The sequence below is a fragment of the Mytilus galloprovincialis genome, chromosome 11 (assembly GCF_965363235.1).
Source record: "Mytilus galloprovincialis chromosome 11, xbMytGall1.hap1.1, whole genome shotgun sequence".
In the NCBI taxonomy this organism is placed as follows: domain Eukaryota; kingdom Metazoa; phylum Mollusca; class Bivalvia; order Mytilida; family Mytilidae; genus Mytilus; species Mytilus galloprovincialis.
In genome coordinates, this window is record NC_134848.1 from 71,030,637 (window position 1) to 71,056,837 (window position 26,201).

The 26,201-nt window shown below is 35.2% G+C and overlaps 2 protein-coding genes and 1 long non-coding RNA gene across 3 annotated transcripts in view; all 3 read right to left on the reverse strand.

Moving 5' to 3' along the window:
- On the reverse strand, positions 1-13,501 carry LOC143052740 (uncharacterized). The gene is made up of 9 exons (XM_076225847.1): positions 13,388-13,501; positions 10,808-11,062; positions 7,483-8,031; positions 7,094-7,200; positions 5,256-6,497; positions 3,921-3,954; positions 2,471-2,748; positions 1,637-1,664; positions 1-1,131 (listed from the first exon to the last, which is right to left on the reverse strand). The coding sequence occupies exons 5-9, from the start codon at positions 6,300-6,302 to the stop codon at positions 851-853; spliced, it is 1,668 nt and encodes a 555-aa protein (XP_076081962.1). The 5' UTR covers positions 6,303-6,497; positions 7,094-7,200; positions 7,483-8,031; positions 10,808-11,062; positions 13,388-13,501; the 3' UTR covers positions 1-850.
- The window catches only part of LOC143050886 (ras-related protein Rab-35-like), a 16,075-nt gene continuing 2,079 nt past the window's right edge, over positions 12,206-26,201 (reverse strand). The window contains exons 4-6 of the mRNA XM_076223992.1: positions 15,822-15,899; positions 14,632-14,721; positions 12,206-12,223 (exon numbers count right to left, since the gene is read on the reverse strand). Of these exons, the coding sequence (XP_076080107.1) occupies positions 12,206-12,223; positions 14,632-14,721; positions 15,822-15,899 (186 nt within the window). The remainder of the gene's footprint in view (positions 12,224-14,631; positions 14,722-15,821; positions 15,900-26,201) is intronic.
- On the reverse strand, positions 16,872-24,716 carry LOC143052738 (uncharacterized). Its single transcript, XR_012971219.1, has 2 exons — positions 24,529-24,716; positions 16,872-24,309 (listed from the first exon to the last, which is right to left on the reverse strand). It is a non-coding gene; the product is annotated as an uncharacterized LOC143052738 (long non-coding RNA).

Genomic DNA, 26,201 nt, shown 5'->3' on the forward strand with positions numbered 1-26,201 from the left:
TACATGTTTATACATTTTTATTATAACATGAAGTTTCATAGAAATTTAATTTAATTATCATTGACTGTACAACATATTTAAGCACAATCACAAAATTTCCATGTTGGTGCATGCATGCGTATGCGACCGGTATCCTTTAACAAGGATCCTATTCCAGTTTACTTGTATCAAGGTAATCATGAACTCTGTTTATGTACTTTAATAAGATTACTTTATTTAAAAAAAGACAGTTTTAAGTGATGTGCCATGATTTTTGGCAATTACAATTTGAAAGAAAATGACTCGGTTGATCAGAAGATTCTGCAGTATAATGCAAAACCAAAAAAAGTGAACAATAATTCCAATCTTAATTAACAAAAAATGGAAGTACGCTGAGAGTGATAGACAATAACTATAAAAACAAATTTTGTAAACATGAAAAAGAAGATGTGGTATGATTGTCAATGAGACAACTCTCTACAAGAGACCAAATTATACAGAAATTAACAACTGTAGGTCACCGTACGGTCGACGCATGTGAAGCATGTCATGATCAAAATGATCAACAAGTATAAAAAAGTATTATAATGAAAGTTGATACTCGTAGTTATATATCAGACCAACACAACTCTATTAAAATGTCATTTAAAAAAATACTTTATTGTACTTTTTTTCAAACACGTTCGCGGGTATTTATTTTCGCGATTTTATAATTATTGCCTTTCAGTTGAAAGGTTTGATTTAGATTCGCGTGTATTTATTTTCGCGAAAATAAACCAACCGCGAAATTCGTGAAAATAAATACACGGCGAAAAGTACAAATACAGTAATCAAACAGAATCATTGAATATTTTTAAACATTTCATTCTAATCAAAACTGAACACCCTTCAGACAACTTGCTTTTCCAATTCTAAACAAAGCTTTGACTAAATTTTCAACTGTTGGTTGTGACTGATTCTGTTTCCAACGTCGCAAAATTTCTCTTGTTTGGTCCAGTAATTTATCTTTAAATTGATGTTGGATATGTTGTACTTCTGAGATATCAAGGCCCAGTTCTATACCAAGCTGTAACGAGCTGTCTCCAATATGATTAGATATATATCTCAGCACTGACATTGATGGTGTCTTCTCTAAACAGTCTCTGGGGAGACCTGAAAGTTCAATTAAAAAATAATTTATAATTATTCTCCAATAAAGTACATCCCTGATTTTAATTATATATTAAACGCTGTTTTAAACAATGATGTTTACTTTACAATTAGTAATAAAGTTGAGAATTAGAATAGGGAATGTGTCAAAGAGATATCAACGCGACCAAAACAGAAAATAGCGGGGGGACAATCGGTCCCACACACAGCGAGAAAATCCCGCACACTGAGGCGTAATGAAAGCAATGCACATCGAGCAACTACAATTATAATGATAGCTTGAGCAACAGTAACCTTATCAAGTTTGAAGAGAAGTTAACGAATCAAAATCGAAAAGACTACAGGTTGCTTTAAAGAGTTTGACAATTTAATAAGAATAACTTATTACTATTCTTTATCTCTGTCTTTCCACAGGGTATATATGACCTTATATCCCTTCTTAGTAACCAATCAAATTGCAGGATTAACCTGGATATTTTAAAACAGTATAATATAATATATTACTAACCCGAATGTGGATCACTGTCCCTCAAAATCTGAAATTGATAACTTTCATAATAATCAAAAACACACATCAATCAATTATGATGACCCCTCCCCCTCAAACAATTTTTTTTTACCACAACCACAGCAACAAAAAAAGTGTCTGTGTTATTAAGATAATCAGATACATGTTACATTGTGTTTGGCTTTTGATTTGATAATTCATAATCAACAGACGAATAACAAGTTAAAATCAAACAATAAAATGGAGCAGTAAGTTATTTAATCGCACCGCAGGTAAAATATCACGTTGTGATTGGTTTAACGCCGTCACGTGGTGACCCCCTATGAGACCGTATGGGGTTAGTAGATTTCATAGGGGGTTCATGACGCGTTAATGGTGACGTCATCTATCGATGTTGTTGTGTTTCATTGTTTATTTTTCAACATAACGCAGCAGAAAAAGTCCAGCGTGCGATAAATTCGTTATACGGTTAACTACTGACCCCCTATGGACCATAGAGGGTGAATAAAATCCATAGGGGATTCGGCCTCCGGCCTCACCCCCTATGAATTTTACTAACCCTCTATGGATCCGTATGGGGTCAGTAGCGAACCATACTACTTATTGTACGGTATATGGTACGGTTCGTGTTACACAGTCTTTAGTTTCTTCGTTTTGTTTTGTGTACTGTTGTTCGTCTTTTTAATCATTTGTTTTTTGCAATACGACATTTTAAGAATTGTTTTTCTTGCATTTTTTTTTACTTTATTAAAATTTAATTAAGATTATCTTATACACTTGATAAAGATTCTTGATTGTCACAATGTTCTGACAATTGACCAATTTGTAAATTACCTGACAAAGTATGTGTTTATTGATGTGACAATTTTCAAGTGCTTTTTGCAGTTGTAAAAATGAAGCATCTTTGTTTTCCTCCTTCCATTTGAAAACAGCCATGAATTTCAGATCATTTGGGTTTTGATGCTGGAACTGATATTCTAGATTTTCCCATGTATTAACTGTAACCCCTAGGTTGACAACAACATCTCTACATTTGTATGGTTCTATTTCTGCAACAAGTCTTATGATATGTTTATCAAGAGGACATTGCTCTAATTCGAGTCTCCCAAGACCTAGTGATTAGAAATTAATTGAATATATAGTAATTTCACAATGCATATCAATAATTTCGATGATAATAATCTTAGAACAGAAATTATATATGCGTTTATGTCATTTGATTTTGTCATGTGATTATGGACTTTCCGATTGGATTCTCCTCTGAGTTCAGTATTTTTATGATTTTACTTTTATATTTATTGAACTTATTTCTTGTTCAACGGCAACTTAAAACCATACGTACCTCAGACGTAAATACTCTTAAAATCTGGTATTTTTATTGATTTTCTGTTTAGGATATAATCGAAACTGGCAAGTGTGCTTTCTTAACTAGCCATCTTTATGTGAACTGACACCGCGACATGAATTTAAACAAAGATTTATGAAAAACCGGACAATTTGAAATTTCCTGTTGTCAACTTCCCCTTTCTTAGGAGCAAATTACTATCTGTCCCATTGTGTATTGTTTTATATCTCATTCTAATATGACGTGCTTCTTTCTCTTTTTAAACAACCCCATGCTGGAAATCAAATAAAATGTGTTTGCACATGGGTATTTGGACAACTGCAGAAAAATGAATTTTATCAAATTGGCATGCATTCAATATATTTTATTAACTTTAAACAGTTTCCAACTCTTAAATGATACACAAGTTGTTAATAATAGAAATACAATGACTACAATGAGGTACAAATTCGCAATTGTCATATTTGACCTAATACTACAATGTTCATATCGGCTGTTTAAAATCCCTTCCTCTAAAAAACACATTGCGTGTAGCAAGGGAGGTTCATGGAAGAGCGTACACAAACGCTATACACTTAAAACACAACGGACACAGAAATTACCGTAATTAACCTCATCGGAATCAAAATAATTGACGCAAGCTATGATTTATTGTAGTTTTATCGCTCGGTCAAAAATTATCACGAATAGCATACCTACCTATGTTAAAACTACACTAAAGAAGAGCTTGCATCAATTATTTCTTAAAATGATAACAAAAAAAGTTTAATACTACAGTATACATACTTAATTGACAGGTGTGTAAGCTAATGCCACAAGTAGTCGTTGGGTCACTATCACGAATGTTTTGATTGACACGGCAAGTTTAAATCTGACATCTTACAATTTGAGATATAAGGGTATTTTACTAACCCAAAAAGTGACCATAATTGTACTTACCTCCACAGTTAACTTCACATCTTTTGCATGAAACCTAAAAATATATTTACTTTTATTATTTGTTCATATAACATGTTAATAAGATAGCAAGTACAAAGCCGTAGTTTTAAAATTCACTTTTTTCTGATGTTCTTTTGTTTTTCTTCTTATAGTTGGTGTTTTCCTCGGTAATAATTAGTTTGTAACCCGGATTTTCTCTTAATCGATTTATGATTTTTAATAGCGGTATACTACTGTTGCCTTTATTTAAACTTTACCTTTAAATTACATCTTTGTCTGCATAAATGTTCACTAACGTATGCTCAACACTTATCATTCATTTGGAATGTATAAAATCACATATATATATAGTTTTTGAATCATTTCATATTATAGATGAAAAATAAATGTTCATTATTGTTTTTACCTGTATAAGAATGCATTTTTGTGGATCGAATCAGTCAATCAAATGATTTATCTATGTTTCGCTTTCAATGTTGACATTCTTTTCCTTTAAATAACTTTACACATACAATTCACGTGTTTTCCGTCTTCAGCTGAGGGTTTAAATTGACGTTCACATGAATACGTATTCAATGAGGTCGAATTATTCACATGCAAGTGAATAATTCATAATAAATGTTTTGTTAGCTTATTTTGACAAATTTGAACCATACTGGCTGCTAAAAGCTAATTATTATTTCACTATTTGCATTTCATTATTGATTGAGCACAAAAAAAGATATTTGAATATTATACATCTCGTAGCTAGTGCCTCTTTAAAACGCTTTAGAATACATTTGATTAAGGTGTTTCAAGAAGCAGGTGGATAGTTTGTGAAACAAATAATTAAAAAATATGATATTGAAAAAAAATAGGTTAAAGAAAAAGCTCAAGTTGCTTTTTTGCATATTAAGGGGATTATAAACATTACTTCACGAAATCGCATATAAAGTCGTTCACATCAAACTTAATTGATATTAACGATTTTTTTTTGTTCGGTGAAACTAATAATAGATGAAGGCATCGCAAGACAGAGAGTTATGTTAATGAAAACCGCATACACTATAAACATTTAAAAGTAAAATTACACTCTCTCAAAAAATTTAACTTGACATGAATTATAAAAAGTGGAAGTCCATAAAAAATTAAACATTAAACTATATCAACCATCGTAACTAATACAAATCTACTTTGTATTGTCTTTACTTTAAGGATCATCTAAAAATGTTGTTGGTTTACTTTCTCCTGTTCAATATTTTTAAATTATCAGTTATACAATAAATACAGAAGACTGTGAAATTCAATTACGCGGTTGTAATCATTTAAACAAGATATTATTCAGATATCAGTTACCTTTTCAGCAAACCACATGGAAAGGTTCTTCACATCATGTGATGTACCATGTGGACAAACCCATGTACGGCTTCCTGTAGTCGGCATATCCCTATGTGGAAAAAAGCAGACAGATTTGCGGAATAGACTCTCACAGATTACTCCGAAATCTATTTCAAATGGCGTGGAATATTTTGCATTTTGATCTCCATCTTCTGACAACAGGGAATAAAATTCTGATATCCGACGAACAGCTGCCGTAAGACATTCTTGAACAGAAGAAGCTAACGTCGGTATGATATGTGCAACATCTTCAGTATGGATGAGCAAAACAACGATCCTTCTGCCTTTTACCTGGACTGCTACACCATGGTTACCGTCTACCTCAACAACTACAAGGTTGGAAAATGACATGCTTGACCCCTTATAGGTTTTTATTACCCACATAGTAACCAACGAGGCAAGAAAACGGTAGATCAGTGCAGGAGGAATCACCTCTTCAACAAATCTGTACGCCATGATGATAGAATTCTTAGAGCTGCATCTTCGTGTCATATATTTTGTGTTATCATGCTTCTTTATCATACAAGGTACAAAGAAATGGTATTCATCTTCAGTTAGATTTTGTGGAGGAACAAGTATGTCCAGGTACACTAAAATGTTGATCATAAATTCTTTATACGGTACTATATGTTTGAATGCTTCTTGATTCCATAATGCATACATGGCCATTCTTTCTATTCTACCTGTGTCTTGCAAAGACCGGAAAATCTTTTCCAATTTTTCTTCTTTCGGCCAAAACTGCTTGTCTGTTATAATTGATCTAAGAACTTCGATCAGGAAAACAGGATTAATGATGATAGAATCACGAAGTTTGATGTCATCAAAGAAAAGCAACTTGCCAAGTGAATGTTGAACCTTCAGGAAGGTGATTAGCTGCTTCTCTGATAACACCATTGATTCATTTTTTGAGTTGAGATCCTGTAATTGCTGTTTAGAGATGATGTTTTTGCCGAGCTCCACTTGTTCAGCTATCTGCAACTCCAATGGAACCCATGCGGTTGGCATTTCTTCACCCCATCTTGGATGATCAGAAGCACGAACTATCACACGTTGACGCAGAAGATCTATTTCTGGATCGTTGATATCGGTGGCATTGATGAAAATCAGAGGCTTGTATTCTAAATGAGCAAGACCTGCATGGGATTTGAACAATTGATCTAGTGATTCAGTTAGCTTCTCCCGGCATTATTCTATTTTGTCCTACAATTAAATAATCTACATGAAGAATTTGCTATAAATTTATGGTTGCACTTGACAGACATTGATGAAATAAAGTATATATTACATCTCAATAACAACATAAAATCTAACATGAAATCTACAAAATGACTCTTTTTAAGGCGCTTCCTTACTTACGGAGAAGAAATCTGTTCAATGAATTTATACAGTTTATTTGTAGTCGAAATTCATTTTTGAAGATATACATTAAAACAAGCCATGTCTAAAAAAGATTAAAGAAAATACTAAAAACGTATACATAGTAGAAGTAAAAATAAGAATTGGAGATTAAACGTTATCAATCAGAGGAACGAGTAACAAACAACTCTCATATACCCGACTTGGTTAACACATTTGATGAAGAAAATGGTGGGTTAACCTTTGATGAATAGCTAGGTAAATTCCCACTTGTATGAAAGTTTTAATGTATATTTTAATAAATGATCTTCCTCAAAACAAACAGGGGTAAACCAAGTACCTATGGAAACATTTGGCATGCGTCAAGCCTCTTTCTGAATTTATTTTGTCACATTCATATTATGTGTATTTGTTCTGAGAAGGTTTTCGAATTTTATTACCTTTTGAACTCTATCTTTATGCGTTGCAACCAACAAGATTCGTGGAAATCCGTCTTTAGACTTTTTGCAGTAGGTCAGTATTGAATTCACCCAGTGTACTAAGTAAACTAAAATCAAACATAAATCACTGATATACATGATTTTCATAGAATTATACAGCTATTTTACATGAGGTTTAGTTTTTCTTGTTTCTGATTGTTTGATTTGATACATGGATGTATATAAGGTTAACGTGAGTGATGCAACAAACAAAAACACAATGAAACGAAGATCTTATGCCTCATATGGGACATTTTTGAATCCCCTGAATTCATATTTTTAATTAGATAAATTTAATAAATTCCTAATAAATCTAGTAGGCAAGTTGAGATAAACATATGTGTATATACCTGCTGCCGATGTCTCATGATGACTGGTTATTGAGGAATCATTCTCCAAATGAAGGCTATGACAGGAATTAAACATCAACACAAATATCCCACGACTTGTAATGAATAGCTGATGAGTCATGTAGAATTCCTTTTGTCCACCAAAATCCCAGATATCAAAGAAGACTAGATTCTGTTTGTACTTTCCTTCTTTGATGGCTTGGAAGATAAGATTTTTCAATTTCCATTGCGGAATATTGCTGGACAATAAGTTCCGGAATTGTAGTTGTTTGTTCGGCTTGTCGTATGACGTCGTTTCTTCTGATTTCTGTGGAACAGACGATTGTGCATGTATCTCATCTGTCACGGGAATGTCTGACGACGGTTGTATTGTTTGAGCTTCTTTCGGTTTATCAATAGCAACATCCATTTCTTTTTCTGCACTGCTAACATCGGGCTGTTCATAGGACTCAACCAAAAATGAACATTGTTCTTCAGCTTGCATACCTTCCTTATCTTGCCTTTGTAACGAAATGAGCATCCCGGCAATAATGTCCAGATTAGAACTGCCTGAAATATAACAGAGAACAATGCAATTATGTGAAACCGGGCACCTAGGAATCCCATAAAGGAGCCTTGCAAGGCTTTCTTTACATGCAGAGACGTTGATGCTCTCTCTATAAAAGAGATCGATTTAACGTATTCGCCTCAACCGGAATGGGCTTGGATTCTTTCACCTCTTAAAGTCAAACATACTCCCTTTTTCATTTGTTCTTGATTTTGGTTTATAGACGTCAATGTTATTTATATCTTTTGTCTTGTTTGACAGCAAACGTCTAATGATAGCAATGAATCGGCGTATATATCCTAGGGGACCAAGGTGATATATAAACAACCAATTAAATGACCTGTGTAAATATCGCAAAAATAAAATATTATATTGAATATAAAATAGTGAATGCATTAATGTCTTTCTGATTTTAGTCAATAAATTCAAAAGTTATGTTTTATCTAGTTTGTTTTTATGAAGTAAATTAATATACACGATATGTTTGTTTCTAAAGTAACTAACAACATTTTTACTACGTTTTAGATTGAGTTGAACTATCTTGATCGTCTGTCTGCTTAGTACTGAACGTGACCTATTCCCAAATATGGCTGTATTGCCAAGTGTGAATTCGCATTGTTATACGACGTGTCTCGGTATCTATGAATCCAATATTCATGTATTTAGTTATGATGTTACTTTTGTAAGTACAGTTACCTTTTGTGTTATATCTTATTGTTTTCTTTTTAATTTTTTATTTTGGGTACAGTTCACATATGTCTTATATGTCAGTATAGTTGGGTAAAATTCCCTTATCCATGGATAACATATTGTGTTAGTCGAAATAAGTATGACGTCGTCATAAAATGACCGTCATAATCATAATAGTTACTTATAATAGTATTTTGAGAAAAAAATGTAAATTTCTAGATCTCGTTCAATATAGTTGCATGACTTTTACATGTTTTAAGATACATTGTTTATAATTTTTTCATTCAGGCAAAACTACGAAAACAATCAGACATACAACACAACACACTAAACAATTCAAACAGCATCTAAATTAATCTAACAAAAGATGAGCGAAAGATACCAGAGAAACCGTCAAACTCATAATTTGAAAATAAACTGACAACGCCATGGCTAAAACTGAAGAAGACCAACAGACAAATAATATTACATAAGAAACAATATAGAAACTAAAGACTGAGCAACACGAACCCCACCCAAAAACTTGGGGTGATCTCAAGTGCTCCGGAAGGGTAAGCAGATCCTGCTTTAAATGTGGCACCCGTCGTGTTGCTCATATTATTGCAAACCCGATAAATAGTCTATTTCGATAGAACACATTCATGAAAATAGAAAAGGATTGTTGTTATGACGTAAGAAACATACCCGATTTCACCTGTGAAACGGTTATCCCATAACGGTCAACCAACTCGTGATGGCGTCCGTCAAATTCACGAAGGGATGATTTCAACATGACCATTTCGAAATCTTGGTTACATAGCTTCCTTGTAAGCTTCTATCCTCTATCAAGGCAATCATGATAGGAAAGTTTTGTTTTCAACCGACTCTCATTGTCAATTTATAGATGTAAGTCAAGATATTTGGGAGGATTAACATTATCTGCTTATCTCTATTTCGATAGGATAGATGCTTTCAACATAGTCACCAAGTTTTCAATTATTTCAAATAAGTGTACAGTTTTTTTAGTGAGAGAAAACCATCTATATAGCGGAAGGTAAAGTGAAAGGATATAACTAACCTCTTATTTTTCATCCTAAGAAGTTCCTTTAAAAGTCCGCCTCATAACAATAAAGAAAAGAGTCGGCAAGATGAGGGGCATAATTGGTTTCCATTGGACAGTCTGTTGAAAACACGTCCTCCAAACGTAACAAATATGTTGTCAATCAAGAAATCGAGCATCTTGATATTGTCAGTTTCAGAGAATGTTTTGTTTGAATCGCTGTGATCCTTTACAAAGTATGATTTATCTCTCCCTAAGGCAATATACTCATATCTACGTTTGCCATTCTTTTTTATGAAACAAAGCAATACTATTACAAGATGAAAGAGTCTTATATTGTATTTATTTAAAAGAATCTTTGGAATGTTTTAGTATCCACATCTGATTCAAGCCACGTCTAGAATAGCCAGTTTCACAATTACTTTGAATCCCGGCTTTGATTGCTCGACAAAATAGATGTTAATAATTTAGAAAGAGGTTTCATGGAAAACTTGGAAGACCCAGCAATATACTGTTGTTTGTAAGGACACTTATGTAGTTTAGGTATCCAACACAGTGATGGCAGATCCAGTTCTTCATCTTTGGTTGAAATTCCAAAGGAACATAGAACAGACCGATAATTATCCAGGATTTCCTCTTTGGTAAGTAAGGGTATATGTAGAGTTTCCAAGTGAATTGTCAATACCTAATTCATTTATCAAGCAGTTTATGTAATGAGGTTTACACACAAAAATAATGTTGTTTGGGGTTTTATCTGCGGGGACAAAGACACGAACAACGACGCCAACAAAAAGTGTATGGTACTAGTAGTTGATAGTAAAGCTGACAAAGACTTCAACAACACAAACAAATTATGTTTTGAACTTAGATTATATAGGATACACTTTTGCGGTAGAGTAACAATCAATTAAAATATAAAGATGACAATGTAAAATCTCCTGTGACCTTTGTAATAGTAATTGGAGAGAAGATTAGCAGTATACCCTGATATGAAATCAAATGACATAATTGTTATACTAAAACTTTTTACATATCACAATCAAACACACCTTGGGGCAAGGTCAGCCATTTCTTGTCTTCCAGATTCATTCCAGCCTTCCCTATGTGAATCCATATTCCATCCGTAGCCCCTCGATGTGTTAGAAGTTCCTCGCCTATAAGGACCTTAGCTAGCGTAGTCTTCCCTACAGAAAACTGCCCAACGAAAAATATTCTGTTCCCATAGCAACGATATGTTCCAAGCTTCATTATCTCTTGTAAATCCTCAGTTGTTTCTAGCCCCAGCAACTCCAATTTTTCATGTACTGTAAAAGGTTGATGAATATGAATTTACTGTAAATAACAATTTTGTTATGATGTAAACTTGCAATTTATGCATTTGCGTGCCTGAAGTACGGAACCTCGTGAAGAAGTTTGGTTTTGTTGTTTATGGGTTTGACACCAATAGCTTGTTATTGGTGTATGTTCTCTGTTGAAATGTTGGTTATTCTTATTGAATTATTAATGTTTTGACTGATTGTATAATTTTTTGGTCAGATGTTCACATCAGTAGACTTCTGCTTCGTCTTATTTATATTTGGGGCATATTTTTCAAAACTTTGATTTCTATGCTTTGCTTGTTAGAAAAGAAATCATAAAAGACAGATTAACTTACACAAATTTACTTTTATTTTGATAAATTTGAGGAAAACTTATATTTTCGTTGATATTTGAGATCGTTGTTTTGCCTTTATCTATAAACAAAGCCAATACAAACTTTGTAGTGTTCGTTGACCTTTTGAATTAGTGGTTCGCCTGAACCAACGAAACCCACGAAAACTTGTATCCAACGAAAAATGATGAATCCACAGTGGAAGGAATCATGGCTGGTCTCTTATGCATATATTGTGTAGCAATTGATTTCTGAATTATCAGATTTGCATACCACAACAGTATATCCACTTCAAATTGCAACATGTACGAAATGATATTCAATATTATTTGCCTTCTTGCGTATCAACATTTTAACAATAACTATCGCAAAATGAATCACATGTGTATATATACCTTCCTTTACTGTTTGCTGGTTTTTTGTCACTGGATTGTTTGGACTTCGGTTTCGGGTAAAATTTTGACTCTGTATTTGCTTTACTCGTTTAAGTCTTGGTCTTGTTTTTGCTTTCCTTGTCCGATCTCTTGATTTGGATTCCTGCATATCAAAGTTAATTGTTGTAAATGTGTGTTTTGGTTATTTCCAAGTAAAGGAATATTGTTGTTATTGTATTAAGAAAGTTTATATAAGTTGTCAGAAGTTATTTCTAGTATTTAGTATATTGAATTAGTAATTAACGCACGTTTTACTTTATGTTATTAGCTGTATCGATAACGTCATATATGGCGCAACTTTGTCATGTACTGTTCAGAACGTAACCGTTGGGTCAATATTTTAATCGTGAACCCAAAAGTGTTCATTTATGATTTCTTAACTGGAAGAATAAATATGTCTCGATTTGTTTATTCATAAGATGGTATTATTATAAGAATTTTGAGTCGAGGAATCCTATATCTTATGTCAGCGTTTTACGTTATGTTTTTCTTCCTACTTAGAATATTTACTTCCGGGACTTTCAAATAAATGCCAGTGCAACGTCACATTCGTCAGTCGTTGTTGTGTTTACATTTGGCTTGCAGTAAGGCTCAGCCCGGAGGTTCCTAGAGGTAAGAAGCAGCGCATTTAGCTGCATGCTTTGCAGTTTATATTACAAGTAAGGGTCGTAGTTTAGAGGTAAGAAGCAGTGCATAGATAGCTATGAATTATTCGTATTTGCTGACTTTCAAGCTATACAAAAACCTAGCTAGAAGTAGAAATTACGACATTAATAAAGACTATAAACAAACGATGAAAATTGCCAAACACAGTTGCAATTAAATACTAAGACACATTTATACAGATACGTGTAACCCAAGAGATGTTTATGAGCAGACATTTTAGAAACTATGTTTTAAACTTTTAACTAGTTCAGATACCGTAAGATACAGGGTTGGCAAAGTATTACCCGCCCGGAAAACCCAGGTAAGAAAAACTTCTTTTATATTTCAAAAATTCTCCAATTCATAAATTCATAAATTATGAAATTACTATGAAACTGGGGTTTCAACTCCCTATGGCAAAGTTGACCTTTGCTAAAATTTGCTATTCATTTTAAGTTCTTTTTAGTCATAGCAGTACTGATGTTTTTTTCCTTCCCTAGCTTTGAAATGTTTGGAATTGGGTTTTGGCAATCTAGAAAAACGGATCGGACCCAAGAAATATATAGTGTTATTTTTATAATTGTAAAAGAAAGGAAAGAAGCTAAGATTCCAAGTATCACATACAAAGTACAAATGTCGGGTTTTTTTTTTTTTTTTGGTCATACGTTTTTAACGTATTGACGTTTTTTTCAAACTTGGTTTTCAAATCTTTTGGGTTGTAAGTTCTTGCTGGAGGTAACTTCAGATACAGCGTTTCAGCCGCACGAAATAAATTAAGTGTTATTGTGATTGACTGGCATATGGTCTATACTCTTATTGTAGTGAACACCAGTTAAAAACACAGAAAAAATATGCAATATCAGGCCATAATATTATATAATACATTTCATATTACATACCATCTCTTGTTCCTGTCTTCTTTTTATATCTTCGGCTAAGGAATAAAACACGTCTTCAATGTTTTCTCCTGTAAGTGCACTGGCTTCCACATATTTCATTTTATGTTTGTCTGCAAACTAAACAAGAGAGAAGAAAAACAAATGCAACATTTGGAATGAATCGTTCCCGGAAAATTATTTTCTAAGATGTAATTGTTAATTGTCTCACTTCACACACAACTTCTGGAATAAGTTAATTATCATCATAGCCAGATAACAGGTGTTTACCATCAAATGCTTACGCAGTTTTGTTTTTTTTTTCGAACAGATTCAGTTTTTACTAGATGAAATATTAATGATATGGATTTAATAGATTTTAATTCATATGTCAAATTTACATATAAATGTAGCAGTCGTTTACAAAAGGATTGATACTTCACACATTATTAACGAAAACTAAAGACATAAGACAATCAGTTATCATGTCAACGAAGAACAAAAAATACCATGGGAAATACAAAATACAATGGGAAAAACACAAAATCACCCACATAACAGTATAATAGGAAACTAAAGTCTTCAATAAAGACTTAGCAACACGAGCCCAACCAAAAACAGTAGATGACAGACTGTAAGCTAAATCACTTCGATCGCAATCTAACAAAATGTAATGAGAAGCGAAAGATGCCTATAGGACATTAAAAAAAACCCACACACACACACAAAAAAAGAAGAAAACACAGTTTACAATACACAAAATAGAAAACTAAAAACTAAGCAATGCAAATGCTTCAAAAACGGGGGTGATCTTCGGCATTACATCTGAAAGTCACATACTGTATCCAAAAAAATGCATGTTTTTGAAGCATTTGCATTGCTTAGTTTTTAGTTTTCTATTTTGTGTTTTGTAAACTGTGTTTTCTTCGTATTTTATGGGTTTTTTTAATGTCCTATAGGCATCTTTCGATTCTCATTAAATTTTGTTAGATTGCTATCGAATTGATTTAGCTTACAGTCTGTCATCTACTGTTTTTGGTTCGGCTCGTGTTGCTTAGTCTTTATTGAGTCCTTTTTTAAGTATTAAAGCTCTAAAGAGTAGAATGCAAATTAATCGAGTTAACAAATTTACTAATAAATATAAAATAATAATCTTAATGTGCATACCTACATACAAAGTACTTTTCTTCCTGTTCCCTTCAAAACTAGTTTAACTGCTTTTTTTATAGACGATTTTTTTTTCTTCTGAAAATACATGTTAACATTACCTCTTGGGCATCATCCTGTAGAACCGCTCGATTTTGTCTGAGATCACATTTTAACCCTACAAATACTCTGTTTACTTTTTTATCACAATTCTGAAAAATGAAAACATTATATTTAACTTTTTGTATTGTTAAAAGTATCTTGGAATATTTTAAAATAATTTTTTAACAAATATACACTAAGAAATATACATACATTAAAAACTAAATTATTTGTCCCAAATGCTGTCATATTTTTTTCAAAAACAAATATAATAATGGAGGCCGTCTGACTCTTATTTTTACTTTTACCAGGAATGCAATTGATTATGATTAAGACAGAGTCAACACGATTTTCAGTCAGCCTTTTGGGATTGTTAATGAATCAGATATATTATCTGTATTTCAAGAGGAAGAAACCAGGCGGAAGATACCATAGGGATATGCAAACCTAAATTAGAAGACAAACTCTAACAACATCATCTCACAAAAGACTGTTGATTTAGTTACCTACAGATAACATATAATATTATACAATGTTATTGTATTTGCCAAAAACACTTCTCACACAAATGGTTCATGTATCACAAATTAAATGTATGTTACTTTTTTCTATAAATCAAAGACCTGACTTGGGCAAACAAATATTGTGGCCCGGAATTGCAGAAAGAGTACATGTTCATAATCCGGGGTTTAAGACGATGCAATCACATTCATCCTAATTTGGGTAGTAAAATGGGTAGTAAAATTAAAACGTAAGATTGCAATAATTCTTTTACAAGGATGCAATTGTATTGAGCGATAAGAGTATAACTTTACTAAAAACCTCTTTTTTTCAATAGCAGTTAAAAATAACTAGCCTGCATCCTGTTACTTCAATCTAGGAAATTAATTTGATATATTTTTGTGTTTACATGTAATTTACCTCAAATATTGGCATATCAGTAATAAACACAAAATCAAACATACAATCAGAAATAGTCGCTTTAACTGAAAATGTCTTTTTAAATCTTTCCGTAAATTTTCCGATTTTTCCGCTAATAATTTCAGTAATATTTAGACATTTCGCTTGAATAAACTTTAATTGCAAACCAATTTTTATGATAAAAATTTCAGATGATTTATGAGATCAAAATAGCAGGTTAAGACTAAAACATTACGTTTACTTGTAAACACATAATTGGTAATTGTAAAACGTATACGATCATAAATACTTGATTGATAATTGGGATCATCTCAGATGCACTCAGGAAAGATTTTTGGCTTTGAATGTCATACGTCAATATAATGCCCTACAAATTAAAAAAATAGCATCATTAAAATTAATTCTCAACATAGGTCAAAGCATGTTAATTTCATTAGCATAAACATGTTTGAATGTTCGAATATAAAAAGAAAAATATAAAATAAAATACCAATGAAAGTGTTGGTCATATCAAAACTATGTCGAGGAATTTGCCTTTTTTTTGTTTCGTTCACTGTGGTGACAATTTGTTATATTTTTTGTATTTTTCAACTGTCTTATTCAGTATTTTTCACATACGACAACGTAATGTTTTATCCTATAATCATGTATAGTAATACACAGTTACTTTTTTGCTGTTTTCGATGAGTTTTCTTAACCAATTCGAGATCGCTCTGCTGTAGTTGTTTATTTTCCGCATTCTCAAACTTTAAGCTTAGGTTATACCAAACCATCCTTAAATATTATATGCCATTTTCTACTATGACAATTATAACTACAGTAATTTTATATATCTTACTACATCAGAAGCACATTTTGACAAGCAATGTCATAATAGTGAGGCTCGAAGCAGAAATATTTAAAATTCTGAAAAAACTAATACAAATTTTGTTGACAACTGTCAAATAACAACAGGTTGCTAACTATGATTACATTTAATGACTGGTGGCCACGATATGACTTATACATGAAAATAACACTTTCTGAAGAGCTTTATCTTCAGGAATAACACACAAACGCGATGATTTGAATTGCAGGAATTTACAAGTACATAGAAATGGTACAAATATAGATGACCAGGTTATTGACGAACGAACTTACGAAAGCGTAACTTGACGAATCGGACGGAACTGGGGCTATTGTTTATACATAGTACATTAAAAACATAAATCTAACATAAAAATGCCTGTTTAAGTCATAACTAACTACTTGACATCGTTGATTAATATGCTGAGCCTGACTCAGCTAGTATAACCATGGGACTGTATCGCAATCTCGGCAAATTATAAAGAATAACAACTTGTGTGTGAAGATTGTAGATTATAATTCCACCAGAATTGGTACAGGAGTTTTTACAGAGTGTGTATTGTTTGGTAAACTGAAAGAAATAAAAATACAATATTTTACAATATGTACGAAAGAAATATATGAATGTTCAATGCAATAATAATATCAAGTCAAAAACGAAAGTAGAATTCTCAGGTCAATTCATAGAAATAAACAATTACAGTTCGTATTTGTTGAATAAACGTGGAATTCAAGTTAACGGAATTAACGGTATATATATTTAACAGTTTATAATCGATTTGAAACGTACTTGACGGTGATTTGTCACAATATCCAAAGGAGCAGATTTGTCGTGGCATCCATTTGCAATAGACAGGTGAGGAAGAGAAAGTAAACGGTAGTGAAAATACGGATAAGTCCAGATTATTTCCGGAAAATATGAATGTCTGAAAATTCAATCCAATAGACTTTATAGTAAATACAGTTGCGTATGTGATCCAGAATACTCCCCGTCTGAAATCTACCTGATATCACTATTCCAGAAAGTATAATTCCAAATGTGAATGTCACTATATTAATCCAAAATATATACATATAATTACACAGGTTTGTTCTCTATGAGAAGAATCATGTCCACGATAGGGCGTGTGTAGGTTGTGGCTTTTCCATTAACGATTACTCGCACTTCTGCTTTTCGGACATGTTCGTCTGAACTTTTAAAAGAGTTCACTATAATTCCAACGGGCCATTGGGTACGGCAAATGTTTTTGTCCTTTAGAAGAATGACGTCTCCTTCGATGAGATCACGGCGATCTTCGGTCCATTTTCGTCGTTGTTGTAGTAACGGCAGGTACTCCTTCCTCCAACGGGACCAGAAAACACTGGCTAGAGCCTGTACTCGTCTCCATTCGGCAAGACATAGATCTCGTTTATCGAATTCTCCAAGATGATCTGAGGTGAATATGTAGTCGGTTTTCTGTGTCAATAACATAGCCGGAGTTAATATTAACGGATTTTCTGGATCTGTTGATACCGGTACCAGAGGTCTAGAGTTCACTATTGCTGAAACTTCTGCCATTAGTGTGTTGAGCACGTCATGTGTTAGGCTTCTTCCGGCTGCGTTAAGAAGCATAGAATCAAGAATTCTCCTAGTGATACCAATCATTCTTTCCCAGGCTCCACCCATGTGGGACGAATGTGGCGGATTGAAGATCCAAGTTGTACCAGAATTGTACAGAAAGTTCTTGAAGGGTCCATCTTCAATGTTGATTGAGTCAATCTTTAAATCGTCGATTGCGCCGATAAAGTTCGTTCCACGGTCAGATCGGAAAATCTTAACTTGGCCTCTTATAGCCGCGAATCTCCTGACAGCGTTTATGAAGGCTGAAGAACTCATTTCCTCGATTAATTCGATGTGAATAGCTCTTGTCACTAAGCATGTGAATAAAATTGCCCAACGTTTTGAGTTGGCGTATCCACCACGTGTTTTACGTGAAACAATTGTCCAGGGTCCAAAGGTGTCTATTCCAACGTTAGTAAACGGAGGTGAAGGTTCAAGACGGTCATCTGGCAAATCAGACATGATTTGATACTCGGTTTTTCCTCTGAGTTTGCGGCATGTCACACATTTGTGAATAATAGATGAGATCAAGCGTTTTGCTCCTACGATCCAAAATCCTGCGGATCGAATCGCTCCATCTGTGAAATGGCGACCTTGATGTTTTATCTTGTTGTGGTAGTGTCGAACTAATAATGTCGCTATATGATGCCGTCCAGGGACGATCAAAGGTTTCTTTTCACGGAGGTTTAAGTCAGATTTGGCGATACGGCCTCCTACTCGTAATAGTCCTCGTTCGTCCAAAAACGGATTAAGGTTAGCTATAGGACTCCGCTTATGAATTTGTTCCTGACGTTTAATGCAATCTATTTCATCTCCGTAAACTTCATATTGAGCAGATATTAAGATGAAATTTTCGGCATTCGAAAAGCCTTCCAGAGAAGTCACTGGTGCTGTCTGTTTTGACCCGTGTAAACGGGAGAAACGTTCCAAAAAGGCTATCGCTCGCATAAGTGATGTCCAGTTGGAGAATCTGTTGAATCTATCAGTTCCGATACCTTTATGCTCAAGTGTGGCAAATGTTTTTGCAACATTAACAGTTGCACGTATTTCTCTATCTTCCTCTGGGTCTATTAGCTGATATATGTCCTCAGAATTCTTTTGCTCTGAGAAAAGAAGTTGTCTTGGTCCTAATAACCATTCGCTGCTATGAATTTCGTGGGCAGGTACGGACCTTGTTCCCGAGTCTGCGGGATTACGGTCAGTTGGTACATAATTCCATTGACTTGGAGAGCTAAATTTTCTTATTTTCTCTACTCGATTGGCGACATAGATAAAGAACCTTCTTGTCTCGTTACTGATGTAGCCTAGGACTACTTTACTGTCTGTGTAGAATTTTACGGTGTCTATATGTAAATCTAAATTGTCCATGATGGTCTGTGTTATCTCGACTGCTAATACTGCAGCAGATAGTTCAAGGCGTGGAATAGTATGACCACTTGTTGGTGCAACTTTAGCTTTCCCAAGAATGAAACCTATGTTTGGTTCACCACTACTGTCGGTCGTGCGTAGGTATGCAACAGCTGCTATGGCTTTTTCTGATGCATCAGAGAAGACATGTAACTCCTTTGTGGTGGTTTTGCTGAGATACGGCACGTAGGTACGTGGAATGCGCAATGTTTCGATAGCAATTAGAGTCTCTCTCCAAGATTTCCACTCATTTGCTGTCTCATCAGTGAGAGGTTGGTCCCAATCGACGGTTTCTGATACTATTTTCCTTAATAGGAGTTTCCCTTGTATAATCACCGGAGCCAAAAATCCCAGAGGATCGTAGAGACTGTTTATCGTCGATAAAATTCCTCTCCGAGTGATCGGTTTGTTTTCTGATGATAATTGAAATAAGAAGTTATCAGTGTTTACGTCCCAGCTGAGACCAAGACTACGTTGTAGGGGTTTACTGTCGCATTCTAAGTCTAGATCTTTAAGATTTGAAGCCAAATCACTGGCATGAAATGCAGACATAACTTCCGCACAATTAGAGGCAAACTTGTGAAGTCGTAAGTTTCCATATTTTGCTAATGCTTGCTGTGTGTCCTTCATGAGCTTAACAGCTTCCTCTTTAGTAGGACATGATGTTAGACCGTCGTCGACATAGAAGTCTCTTGTAACAAAGCTAGTCACGTGACTGCCAAACTCTAGTTCTGATGCTTGAGCTGCTTTTCGGAGTCCAAGCGTAGCAACGGCAGGTGACGGACTATTTCCGAAAACATGAACTCTCATGCGGTATTCGACAAGGTTCTCCTGAAGGTCATTGTCTTTATGCCATAAAAATCTCAGGTAATTTCGGTGGTCTTTTCTGACAACAAAGCAGTGAAACATATGTTGAACGTCTGCAGTTACTGCGACCATTTCTTTCCTGAAACGCAGCAGTACTCCCAAGAGATCATTGGTCAAGTCTGGACCTGTAAGCAGGACGCTGTTAAGTGAAACTCCGTTACATTTGGCGGAAGAATCAAACACACCTCTTATCTGATCGGGTTTCTTCGGATGATAAACACCAAACAATGGCAAATACCAGCACTCCTCATGTTCATGCAATGGTGGAGCGAGCTCTGCATGATTATTGTCTAGGATCTTACTCATAAATGTAAGAAAGTGTTCCCGCTTAACTGGGTTTCTATTCAGACTGGTGTCCAACATATTAGCACGATGAAGAGCTTGTTGTCTGTTGCTTGGCAATGGCTGTCTTGGCACTCGGAACGGCAACGGTGCTACCCAACTTCCTTCCGAGTCTCTCACAAATTCGTTGTTCATCTGCTTCATGAACATTTTGTCCTCATATGACTGTCCAGGCTTATCATCGTCCCTTGTTTTTTCAAAGAGTGGCGATTGTAAATCTTTCGTTACAGGGTCTGTGTAGTTTTCCCGGATGTCAAACTTGCTTGTGCATGGTTGAAAGGTTGAAGGTTGTCCTGTAGGTAAAATGTTGGTTATTTTGACATTTAACTCAAGAGGCACATGCTGCTTGTTAATGCAGGTTTCTCCTATCACTACCCAACCCAGTTGCAGTTGTTGTGCATATGGAGTTCTGGGTGGTCCTATGCGCTGGTCGAGGACATGGTGTGCCTCTATAAGGTCTCTGCCAATTAAGAGAAGAATTTGGCAATTTTCCTCTATAGGTGGAATGCTATCCCTAAGTTCTTTTAAATGAGGGTGATACATTGTTACTTCAGGAGTAGGTATTTCGTCCCTATTATTTGGAATATGATCACATTCAATCTGTACAGGAAGGTCAAACTTGCCATTACCATTGATTGACTCCATGATGAAACCTCTTCCTCTTTTCCCGGAAGTGACTACTTTGCCAGAGCACGTTGATAAAGTATAGTTCTCCGGTTTATCTTTGACGTCGAAAAGATTAAAGAATTCGGGCGATGCTAGTGACCTGTTGCTTTGGTCATCAATGATGGCGTACATGCGAATAACTTTGTACTGGTTATCTTTGTGATAAACATTCACAGGAAGTATTTTAGCACAAGATTTTCCACTATATGTATCTTTGCAGATCTCAGTACAGGTAGAGTTAACTGAGGTTGCCTTAGTTTCAGCCGATTCTATAGGCTCCCCGCCGTAGGCTTGCTTAGGCGAGCTAGACTGTGAACTTGCAGGTTGCTGTGGTCTAGTGATGTGAAGTGCGGTAGTGTGTTGTTTACTTCCACATTCTTTACAACTTATGCGTGCATTGCATTCCCGGCTCCTATGTGTGGTAGAATCACAACACTTGTAACATACATTGTTTTCTTTTAAAAGACCTTTGCGCTCCTCTATTGACTTGGCTCGGAACGCTCGACATTCATTTAAGGAATGCTTTGTTTTGTGAAGAATACAAAGACCTTGTTTGCTGGCGTCTCCAGATTGCTGCTCAACTGCTGTTTTATGAGCACCAACTTTAGTCTTAGGGTAAGGCGTAGACCTTGGCGCAGCACCTTTTGTATTTGGTGTGGCTTTTGACCCAAAGATGAACCCAGGATCGTTCTTTGTTTTGCTTATTTCCCTGATGAAGGCAGAGAATTCTGTGAAAGGTGGAAAGGCAACTTCATATTTGGACTTGTATCTTGTAGCCCTTGTGGTCCACTTTTCTTGGAGTCCGTACGGTAATTTTTCAACAATAGGATTTATCCCGGACGAGGAGTCAAAATATGCTAGCAAACATCCCAGCTTGGGATTTTCCTTGTGATATTCTATTTCAGATAGAATGTCAGACAGTTCGTAGAGACGTGCATTGTCCTTATTCGTTAAGGTTGGGAATTTTGCAAGTTTACTCATGAGAGAGGCTTCCAACATCTCTGGAGCACCATACCGCTCGTCAAGCCTCTTCCATAATCTCTGTATACCTATGGTAGGATTATTGGCGTTCGACGCTCTTATGCTAATGGCGTGTTTAGCAGACTCTGGACCGAGCCACTTGATCAGTAAATCGATCTGTTCTGAGTCAGAGACTTGTAACTCATCAGTCACATTCTTGAAGCTTGCTTTCCAAGTATGGAAGGATTCTGCCCGATCGTTAAAGCTTGTTAATCGGGAGAAAAGCAGGTCCTTGCGTAAGAGGAATCTAGTTATCTCTGATGTAAGGTTGATTTGTTGCTGGTGTGCAACAGGGATCTCTTCTATAACGTCTTGTTTTGTGCGTAAGACAGGGATCGCTTCTTCAACACCCTGTTTTTGGTGTTCAGTAGGGCTCTCATCTGAAAGACCTAGTTTTTGTATGCCGGTTACTAATCCCAGATCTGGGATAAAGGTAACTTCCGGTGACTTATTATCGGAAGGCAAGACGGCAGATGTCTGTGACAGCAAGTTCGATGCCACGGATGGCACGAACGCTGGTGCTTCGTGACTCAGCTCGATCTTAACAGGAATTTGTTTTTTCTTTTGAGGTCCTGTTACTTCCTTAACAACAGTTGATACAGGAAGTTTATTGACGAAATCTTGCACACGCTGGAGCGGGTCTTCCTTTTCGTCAGGGAGATCGCTATACGCTTGGCTATCATCGTATTCCAGGATACGAGCCTCGGCCTCTGCGGCTGCAGCTTCTTTCTGTGCTTCAAGAAGGTTAAATTTGGCTTTAAGCTCGGCCTTTTCCCGGCTTACTCGTGCGGCTTCTTGTTGCATTTGAGCCTTCCTGCGCATAGCCTCTTGTTCTAATTGTTGTTCTAATTGCGTTTTTCTGTGAGCGGCCTCTTGTTCTAATTGCACTTTTCTGTGAGCAGCCTCCTGTTCTAGCTGAACTGTTCTCTGTGCGGCCTCATGTTTACGTTGAGCGACTTCTTGCTCCATTCTTGCCTGTTTACGACTGGCTTCCTGTTCCATTTCAGCCTTTTTGTGTGCTGCTTCCTGTTCCATTTCAGCCTTTTTGCGTGCTGCTTCCTGTTCCATTTCACTTTGTCTGAAAAGGGCTTGTTCTTCTAACATTGCTTCCTGTTGTAAGATAAGGGCATGTTTTTCGACAAATGCTATCTTAGACTTTGCAGCCTCTGCCTTGGCTCGCTTTCTCCGTGCCAGGCTTGACATGTCTGACACGTTAGAGCTACCGCTGTGCGAGGTTTTCTTACCCCTTGAGGTCTTTGTTTTAGTGGATTTGGCCTTTGTTAGAGCGAGGCGATGCTCGTGTAGTTTTTCCATAACTAGCTCCACTTTGGACAGACGTAAATCCAAAGAGAGTTTACATGCATCAATTTCTTTTTGACTCTCCAATGTTCGGGTCCTTTTCAGAAAGTCTAGGTATTCATCTGTAAGCCTACGATAATTATTACAGGCTTTAACAAGTTTGTCCTGGACTGTTAGGAGTTGCTGGAGATCGTTAGGAGGCGTTGTTACTTCCAATAACTGGGATTCAATGTCTGCCCAGAGAGCCTCTAGTTCCTGACAGAACTTGTCACGTTTTTCAGTGAAAGCTCCTTGTCCTTTTTCCGTGAGGTCACGTACTCGCCTAGCCTCGGGAGTTTCATCTGACTGTGATGTACTAGACGGATTTTCTAATAGTTCAGGGACATCTCCTTCTTGGGGCTGAATCTCTTCTTGTTGTTCCACATGACTGGGATCCATGTTGACTCAACGTTGTTGGGTTGCTGTCGAGTACACACAAGATCTGTAGTCCACTGTCAGTGTAAAGGTATGTACGTTTGTACGTTGCTACGTTGTCGTTCCTTGTCTGGATATGTAAAGACAGGTTGTCGTCAATTTACTATGCTGAGCCTGACTCAGCTAGTATAACCATGGGACTGTATCGCAATCTCGGCAAATTATAAAGAATAACAACTTGTGTGTGAAGATTGTAGATTATAATTCCACCAGAATTGGTACAGGAGTTTTTACAGAGTGTGTATTGTTTGGTAAACTGAAAGAAATAAAAATACAATATTTTACAATATGTACGAAAGAAATATATGAATGTTCAATGCAATAATAATATCAAGTCAAAAACGAAAGTAGAATTCTCAGGTCAATTCATAGAAATAAACAATTACAGTTCGTATTTGTTGAATAAACGTGGAATTCAAGTTAACGGAATTAACGGTATATATATTTAACAGTTTATAATCGATTTGAAACGTACTTGACGGTGATTTGTCACAATATCCAAAGGAGCAGATTTGTCGTGGCATCCATTTGCAATAGACAGGTGAGGAAGAGAAAGTAAACGGTAGTGAAAATACGGATAAGTCCAGATTATTTCCGGAAAATATGAATGTCTGAAAATTCAATCCAATAGACTTTATAGTAAATACAGTTGCGTATGTGATCCAGAATAATTAATATATTGTAATGTTTTCCTAAATAGAAAAAGGAGCATTCCGTATACAAGACTATGATTTGTCAATGAGGTTCCAAAAGGGATTTAAATGAGTTACAGATTTAATATACGGATGATAGTATGGATGAAGAGACTTTTATATTGATATGATTGATGATAAATGTCAAATATTTTTTTTTACCTATTTTAACCCAGGCCACTCGAGTTACAATGGGTGCAGCGAGCTGATGCTCAAATTAAAAAAAGTAGCAGAAAGTGTTTTTTACGACTATTTTAAGTTGATACTTCAAATGACTTTGGCATATTTACGGCAACTATTTTCTGTGACATGTTTCCAACTACTATGTCTTGTTCTCTACTCATGTGGTAAGTTTTAGACAAAAGCTAAAGTTTTTGATAGGTACAAACTAGCTTATTTGCAAATGATTTCATGTTAACAATTTGCTACACTATATCAATAATTATATAACTAAACGAAATCGTTTCTACATTCTAAAGGTTAATAAAAAAAGTTTATTATTGGGAGGACAGAAATACCCAATTTACTACGTCAACCGGCTTAGCAAAACGGAAAGGCGATATATCAACATTCCGAATAAAAATAAGTTGACGTACCATCATCTTGATATTTATTATTGATCATATCATTTTCCTTCTGTGTATTTTGTAAAGTCAAATTAAACTTGAAATACTTAAAAAATTGAAACTAATTTCAACAATCACAAAAAACGAAAAAAAACACGTCAGAGGTGCATAATGGATAGGATAGTTGTAAGGCTCTAATGTTGTCTTCTAGTGTTATTACATGTGTACACCTTTTACATTTTATACGTTTTGACATTATTAGATGTTAAAAAAATCATTATTTTTAATATAAATATATATCTTTTTTGGTGTAAACTTATAGACTTGTAAGAAACTTGATTAATTGGTCTATTGTTGTTCGTTTAATGTTCAGTGGCAAATCGTTCATTCTTGTCAAGACGAGAACGAATAACCAATAAATACATTGTGAAAGAGCTAATGTGTCGGACAAATTTCGACTGCCATTGCTAAACGAGGGTCTATTGGATCGGGACAGAAATTTTCCATTGCAAAAGGTCACGTTCGTAGACAGACCTCTCATAGAGTTGTTGTAAGGGTTTGACAATCTCTCTACATCGGAATTAACATACCCAATATTTCGAACGTAGTTGCATACATGTTCATCCTGAATTGCCAACCGGATTTAACTTAAGAAAAGTTTTTATTGCGGATCGCAAGAAGACCGTAATATCTGTTTGTCTATTCCCTTGTCACCCTTGGTGGGGTGAGGTGGGGGTTGGGTTGAAACTTAAATACCAAACAGAAAATATCGAACAAACATACGATCCGGCAACAGTAATTTAGTAATCATATAATGTTATAGATTGTTTTAGTTTTTCCAAATCCTGCATAAATATTTGTTTGAACATTGAACATCATGCTTTCAACAA

Coding starts and splice junctions, on each gene's coding strand:
- LOC143052740 (XM_076225847.1), bottom strand. CDS start 6,302: ATGCCAACCGCATGGGTTCCATTGGAGTTGCAGATAGCTGAACAAGTG. Junction 2,749..3,920: donor ATGTGAAGTTAACTGTGGAG/GTAAGTACAATT, acceptor TCTAATCACTAG/GTCTTGGGAGACTCGAATTA. Junction 1,132..1,636: donor GGACAGTGATCCACATTCGG/GTTAGTAATATA, acceptor TTGAACTTTCAG/GTCTCCCCAGAGACTGTTTA.